Here is a 7,209-nt window from a genome sequence, read left to right on the forward strand (position 1 = left end):
GTGCTCAATTTAGTTTGCGCACTTCCCGATAGTTTATCTACACTGAAGTACTTTGATGTGCCAGTAGATTGGGAACCTGAAGAACATTATTTATATCTGTTGCCAAGTAACTGGAAATGCCTAACTACTGTACCTAATATCCTCAGCAACCATCTTATGTAAAGCAGGTATTAGAACAGCAGCTTAGTATAATAAGAGGCTTGAGACTTTATAATCCAACCAGATTGTATCGTTGGGATATTGGTTGGCATAAGTACTTCAGTATATTAGAACCTCTGCATAACAGTCCTTTGTGTAGGCAGTTAACTCTTTTGTGACGTGGAAACCAAACATACTATATGATACATAAACTGGTTATAAGTGGATTAAACATCTATAACAGAGCCAAACAGTATTAATAAACAGTGTTATCTAAATTCCGTTTTTATTTGTACTTCCTTTTTTTTGGAGTTTGACACAATCACAGCAGACGGATTGAGTGTATTGGAGCAACACTCCCCTCTAGTGGCAGGAAGCATACAGAAGACAACAAATACAAAAGACAAACTTAACAAAAAAGTAAATACAGGAGGAACAGAAACCAGAGAAATCAACCCAAGTGTCATCAAAATGAGCAACATAAAGTAGAAGACATCTACAAAAACAGATGTCTCCTTGTAAAAACGTTTCATAAACACATTTCATGCAAGTGTGAACCCCAGAATACAACACAAATACAAACAGTTTCCATTTCAAATCTGAGCCACCTTTTTCTCCTCCTTGTGTCTTTGGCTGAATTACAAGCTGCAGTCAACAAACAGATTCTTCTTCTTCCATGCACATCACTTTTTTTTTTACATCTCAAGTTCCGTTACCAATTGCTAGTGTAGAAGACTTGTTTCTAAAATTAGGAGAGCAAAGTTACAATTTTGTGTTTTTTATAGTTCTAGTGTCAAACTCCAGCTCAGACAGATAAAAGGGCAACAGAAATGTTGCACAATCCCCCCATACCATCTGCATTAACGCAACACACACGCATATAAACACACACACACACACACACACACACACACACACACACACACACACACACACACACACACACACACACACACACACACACACACACACACACACACACACACACACACACACACACACACACACACACACACACACACACACACACACACACACACACACACACACACACACCATCAAACTGACTTCCTCTTTCCTCTGGACAGTTCTTTGGCCCTGGGCCTGGACCCCAGACTGGACTGTAGTGTGAAGCCACTGAGCGTCTCTAGTGCATGTTTAACAGCTTTAACCCCGTGCTGTCCTCATCACAGGCTGTAGTAGTGACTGAACTGCCACTTTTGGAAGGCGCTGTCCGAGCACGCGTTGAGGCGAATCGTCTCCTCCCCCTGGAGTCCCGCTTCCAGGCACATGCGGCCGGGGAGGAACTCTGCCAGGAAGTGCTCCCCCTTTGTCCAACACACGAAACAGAACGCAAAATTAATGAACACAGATTCACGCTGGGAGAAACATGTGACTGGTGTCGGGGGGAAGCTACTTTGAAATGATAGCGTCTCCAGCTACAAGCTACTGATGATTGTGATTTAAAGTAGTTGGTTGATGAAGTCAATAAAGTATAAAACGCATTGAAGCTACTTAAAAGGAGCAATGTGTTCCATTAACAGTTACAGTATGATTCTAAGAACATAGCGAACATTTCTAACAGTGCTCGTTCTTGACTCCCCCTCGCTGGAAAAGCTACATTGTGCTGTCAAGCTGCTGAGAAATAATAGTTCAGTTATCAGTATTATTTATTTCATAACAGACAGACGGACAAAACACTCCCACAGCACAGGTGAACTACATGTGCTGTGTGTCGCTACATCGTCCACAAAGGAAGAATACTAATAGACATTTGGTACTCGAGCGTCACGGGAGACAATAGATCCTCCAGCTCCGACTCCGACTGATTCTATTGTTTGTATAACCCGGACCCGGGGAAGTCTCCATTAGAGAGAGCGGTAAAAACAAAAGAAAACAAATATTGCTGACAAACCAAAGGCCGCGCCCAAAGTCAACGTACCAGCTCGGGGTTGGAGGCATCGTGGAACCAGCGCAGCTCCGGTTTAATGTCACACGACTGTAAGGACAAGACGGCCTCCTTGCCTTGGGGGACGAAGCAGAGATCGTGGTGGCGAACGCGTCTCATCCAGGTGTAATTAAAGTGCTGACTCTGGGTATCACAGAAGGAGAGAGAGAGAGGAGGGAGAGGCTTATGGTTACACTCCGGGGGAAACCACAGGGTTAGAGGTTCTTCAAGGACGTTTACAATCCAACAATTACAAGGTTTTAGAGACACATTTAGAACGCTGTGGCTTTGGATTCCACCCATGTTTATCTTGGCTTTGCCTCCGTTACCAAACTGCATCTGTCCTGGTTTATATTTGTGTGTTGTGACCTCACTGTCACCCTCAGGCCAACGCCAATAAGTGTGTGAATATTGCCAAACGGTGCTCACTTCGCATACTATGAAACACGGGTTGTGTTCTCTGGGTGTTTCTCCTTTAATGCCGGATTTAAATTTGGCTTTTAACACCACGCCCTGCTTCATTCAACAGTGTGATAACTTGAAATGCAGGGGCGTGGTCACTGATCCTCCAGAGCCTTTGTAGGGCCTGATGGTTCGCTTACCACCAATAAGTCTGCACCTAAAGAAAGACTACCTAGAGACTATTCTTCTCAGTGGAGAGTTGTAATTAGAAATGAATTCATTTCACGTGACTGCAATGTGTGAATTGAAGTTCTTTATTTAACCATACAGTTGGCAGGATGAGCTACTGTGACATAAACACATATGCTACATACTGTGCAATTACAGTCTATATAAGTAGTGAAAGAGAAAGGTGGACACGCTTACCTGCTCGCTGAGATCGCATGTCTCAAAGGACAGAGAGCCTTTCTGCTGAGCGAGGCATTTCCTCAGGCCACGATTGAATATCTACAAGGACACACAAAATGCACATCAGACAGACACACAGACAGACGGGTAGAGGACAGGCTTAGGCTCACATCCTCCCTCCTGACACTGTGTTGACACAAGCTTTGATGGACAGCAGAGGCAGCAGAATCATGGAATAAACACCTTAACCGATTCCTCAAGGAAAGTTTTTAGAAAATGTAAATAACCTCAGCACAAACCAAGGCAGACGAGTCAACATACCAGGCCGTCTGCTTTCACTAAGGGAGCGTGTAGATCTGGATACACGTTGTCCAGGTACCACTTGAAGCTCTTGCATTGCAGCTTCTTCCTCAGCTCGATCTGCTCCGTGAGGTTTCCCACGTCGCTGCGGCTCGTGTCCAGCGTGCGTTGGTAGCCGTGGCCGTAGAAAATGTACTTGTACTCGTCCAGCCAAACCTCCGCCACCCGCGCCAGGTTGCGCTTCACCGTCTTGTGCATGTCCTTGGGGAACTTGTACGGGTTCTTGCCCCGGAAGATGTGTCCCACTCTGGAGCAGGGGACGATCTCTATCTGCCCTCCGCACATCCAGATCTGTTCAAACGCAAAGGGGAGGACAACAGAGCGTGTCAATGATGTTGAGCAGATGTTGTTTCTGAATAAACAGGACTGATATTCATGCGTGAGGCACCTTAAAGGAAATCTCCATGTTCTCTCCTCCCCAGATGTCCAGCCCAGAGTCATAGGTGCCCAGCTCATAGAAGTATTTCTTATCTATGGAGAAAAGCCCCCCGGCCATAACTGGACATCTGGAATATAAAAGAACGACAAATAACTGTGATAATGCGCAACTTTCAGTCTTTCCTCATGTAGTAACTTTCTCGCCTGGAGATCAAAGTGTACCTGAATGGATCTGAGGCGGTGATGTTGTTCTTCTTGATGTAATCCTCTGGCAGCGGCCTCCAGCCAAACTCCAGCGGCCATTTGAAAACCCCTCTTTGGAAACTGTCAACCTGCGCGTAACTGAAAAACAAAACGCGTTATGGTGAGACTGGACGTGACTCATTAAGAGTTTTGCTCAGCTCAGATACCGTTCAGTCGAGTCACCTCAAGTCCTTGTCGCTGATGACGTCAATGACGGGGCAGGGCACCTTCTTACGATCCAGGTAGACTCGCTCCAGCAGCGGCTCCAGCCAGCCCACGTTACATTCAATGTGAGAGTCCAGGAAGGTGAGAACCTCCCCTGAGAAGAAAGCAAGGAAATCGCTTTACTACAGGACTTTAACTTGAACATGTGTCATGATTGACCCACAGGAAACCTAAGGATATCGTCTACTTGGATAAACACAACGTCCTCCATCTTAAACCTTTGCTGCTCTTTGAATGACGACAGGAAATTGCACACACACATCTGATTTCATAATAGTCAGTGCAGCGTGTGTTTTAGAAGCTTCAACGTTGACTTATTCTTCCAATTAACCCACCACCACAGAAACCAATAATAGACACAGACAGTCAGATCCACAACCGAGTCTGTGTCACAGTGTTGCCACACAATGTGACACGGTGAACCCCGTGTGTATTCAGAGTCTTCTCAGTCCCCCCCTCACCTTTGGCTGCGGCGGCTCCGGCGAGTCGCGCCCTGATCAGGCCCTGGCGCTCCTTCAGGCGAATGATCCGCACTTTGGGTAACTTGGACATGTAGACATCCAGCTGCTCCCCCAGATAGTCTGTGTGTGTGTGAAGCAGAAGAGAGTCGTTAAAAAACCCAACGACACCTAAAACGACTTATTCATCAGATTTTCAATACTGACTGCACATTAAAGTAACATTAAAATTACAACCTCATTTTGAATATGAATAAAAGTGTGCATAATAATCAGCTCATAACCGCTGCTGCTGCTGCTGCTTGCTCTCTTTGGCCATAATTGGAAGGTTTCGTGGAGCCTTCATGGCCTCTACCTGTTAACATAAGGGAAACTAATACCTTTGGTGCTGCAATCATCCACCAGGAGGATCTCCTCGAGGAGATGCGGTGGAGATCTGTTGAGGACGCTGTGCACCGATCGCAGGAGCGTGGACCAGACCTCGTCCACGAAGCAGAAGATCACACTGGTGGAGGGCAAGTCGTTGTGGACTTCACACTGTGCACAGCTGGAAAAGAACCAGAGGAAGAACTTTTAGTGACAGGCGCAGACATTGGAGAGTTAAAGGGCGCAGAGCAGAGAGACATTCAGCATCAAACTCACATCTGAGGCCTGCTGTCCGGGATGGCACGGTCCAATGGGATCTGGTCGCTCAGAAAGACGTTGAAATGTCCTTCGTCCCATCTCTTCTTCACCTCCTGCTCTTTGTCACTTGAAATGATGCCTGCTTGACCAAACTGGCCCATTGATTTGGAATTCCTAGGAGCGAGAGTCACATCCAGGGAAAGCACTTTATGCACACCTGCGTCTTTGGGAACAACGGGCTTATCCTTAGAGTTCTCTCCCGTTTGAAGCTTTGGCTTGATTGTAGGTTTCACCGGCTCGCCCACTGGTTTCAGATCAGCCTGAGCGAGCGTTTCCACCTGCTTTATGATGTTTACCTCCTTCCCTTTCACATCCTGGTCCACAGCTTTAGGAGTCGTCTCCACAGGGTGTGCCACCTCGGCTGTGGACTGGCTCTCCTTTGTTTCCTTTGCCTCCAGCTCATTCTTAACCTTTTCTTTTACCTCTGAATCTATATGATCTCCAGCTCCTTGCACCATATCTTCATGTTTATCAGCACTCCTGTTTGAGGTAGGTAAAGAAGCCAGTTTTGTTTCCCCAACAATAGGGGACACTTTGGATTGATTAGACACCAGTACAGGTGAGGGCACTTTGACAGGAGCAGTTACCTTCTCAGCTTTCACAGAGGCTGATTTAGTCTCATTTGGTTCAAACTTGACTGCATATTTGGCAGAACTCTTAGATGTGGGAGCTGCTGCTTTATTCTTCTCAACAGATCCAATAGGCTCAAGCTTGATAATCGAGCCTCCTTGCGGTTTTCTCTCCTCAACCACTCGTTCATGTCTCTTTCCTCCGTTTCTGTACACTTGAGCCAGTTTGCTCCCCGCATTGAGTGGCTCTTTACCCGCCGGGGTGCCAGCCAAGTCCAGCCTCTGCACCGGGTGTTTAAACCCCCTCGACACATGCAGTGCCCCCCGGGTCGCCTGCTGTCTGATCACCTCCTTGTCCTTCCTCACCCGCTCCTTTATCAGCTGACTGTTCACGTCGTTTAGGGATATGCGAAGTGCGGCCATGTCAAACAGAAGCCAGATGACAGAAGCGATGAAAACAAACGCCAGCACCCTCCCGCTGCCCCTTAAGTACCTCCTGATTTTCATCATGATTCCTACGAAGTGAACCTAACACATAAACACGGAGAGTATTAAAGTATCATGATGTTATCTTTGGTGATGTGTAACCGCCTGCGTGGCATTCAAGACGCATTCCACAGAGCAGGAGCAGCAGTCAGTCAGACACGCAGCAGGATCTGACAGCCATGGCCCAGCACCGGCGTACACTAACATTATCTTTCCATACCGTCCACTGCCGCCACCCTCATGTCCTCCAGCTGCCGAGACCCGTGTTGGGAAGTTTGAGGAGTTCAATCGAGTGTCCTCCGCGGGGACAAAGCGATGTTCCTGGACGTCCACGCCACAAGTTTTTGGACACAAACTTTTTCGTAAGAGCACGTAAGCGACACGACTTCCCTTCCGCCGCGCGCTGTGATTGGGCGCAGAGGCAGGTGACGTCAAGCTAGCCAGAGATAGTTACAACACCTCCGGAAGTTTAGTGTTTTAGCTTCAAAGTAAAGCCACCGTCCCGCCGAAGTAGCATTCATGTGTCGTTTGTTTCTTCATTGAAGGATTTGCCCCGCCACTTCATTTCACCGGAAGTGCTTTACGAATTATTTTTGACACTTGATGACAACATGTGGGTACCAAACTACGTTGAAAGTACAATGTGTTTTTATACACTTTTTATTGTTTGATTTGTTTAGGTAATAAATATGCCACTGCTAATAGAAGCGACTTCTTTTATTCCGTTAATACGCACTAAACCACGATTTACCGTAAAAAATTCACCTTCAAGTGTAACCTGCTTCGCATATTTCAAATACCAAGGTAAGAACCAGTTTAAGTCTACGTCATCATTGACTACTCAAAATATATGAAGGTTCAGCCTAAAAATAATATAAAATAATTTATATTATAAATACATAGTATATAT

At 46.2% G+C, this 7,209-nt stretch overlaps 1 protein-coding gene across 1 annotated transcript; it reads right to left on the bottom strand.

Moving 5' to 3' along the window:
* Window positions 1-394: 394 nt before the first annotated feature.
* galnt5 (polypeptide N-acetylgalactosaminyltransferase 5) lies at window positions 395-6,703 on the bottom strand. Its single transcript, XM_076161991.1, has 10 exons — window positions 5,203-6,703; window positions 4,941-5,107; window positions 4,564-4,683; window positions 4,061-4,196; window positions 3,857-3,976; window positions 3,645-3,762; window positions 3,218-3,547; window positions 2,915-2,995; window positions 2,081-2,230; window positions 395-1,466 (listed from the first exon to the last, which is right to left on the bottom strand). Exons 1-10 carry the CDS (start codon window positions 6,321-6,323, stop codon window positions 1,326-1,328), a joined length of 2,484 nt encoding a protein of 827 aa, XP_076018106.1. The 5' UTR covers window positions 6,324-6,703; the 3' UTR covers window positions 395-1,325.
* Window positions 6,704-7,209: the final 506 nt, after the last annotated feature.

The sequence above is a fragment of the Genypterus blacodes genome, unplaced genomic scaffold, assembly GCF_046128005.1.
Source record: "Genypterus blacodes isolate CSIRO-AG114 ecotype Tasmania unplaced genomic scaffold, CSIRO-AGI_Gbla_v1 ptg000118l_1, whole genome shotgun sequence".
NCBI classification, from domain to species: domain Eukaryota; kingdom Metazoa; phylum Chordata; class Actinopteri; order Ophidiiformes; family Ophidiidae; genus Genypterus; species Genypterus blacodes.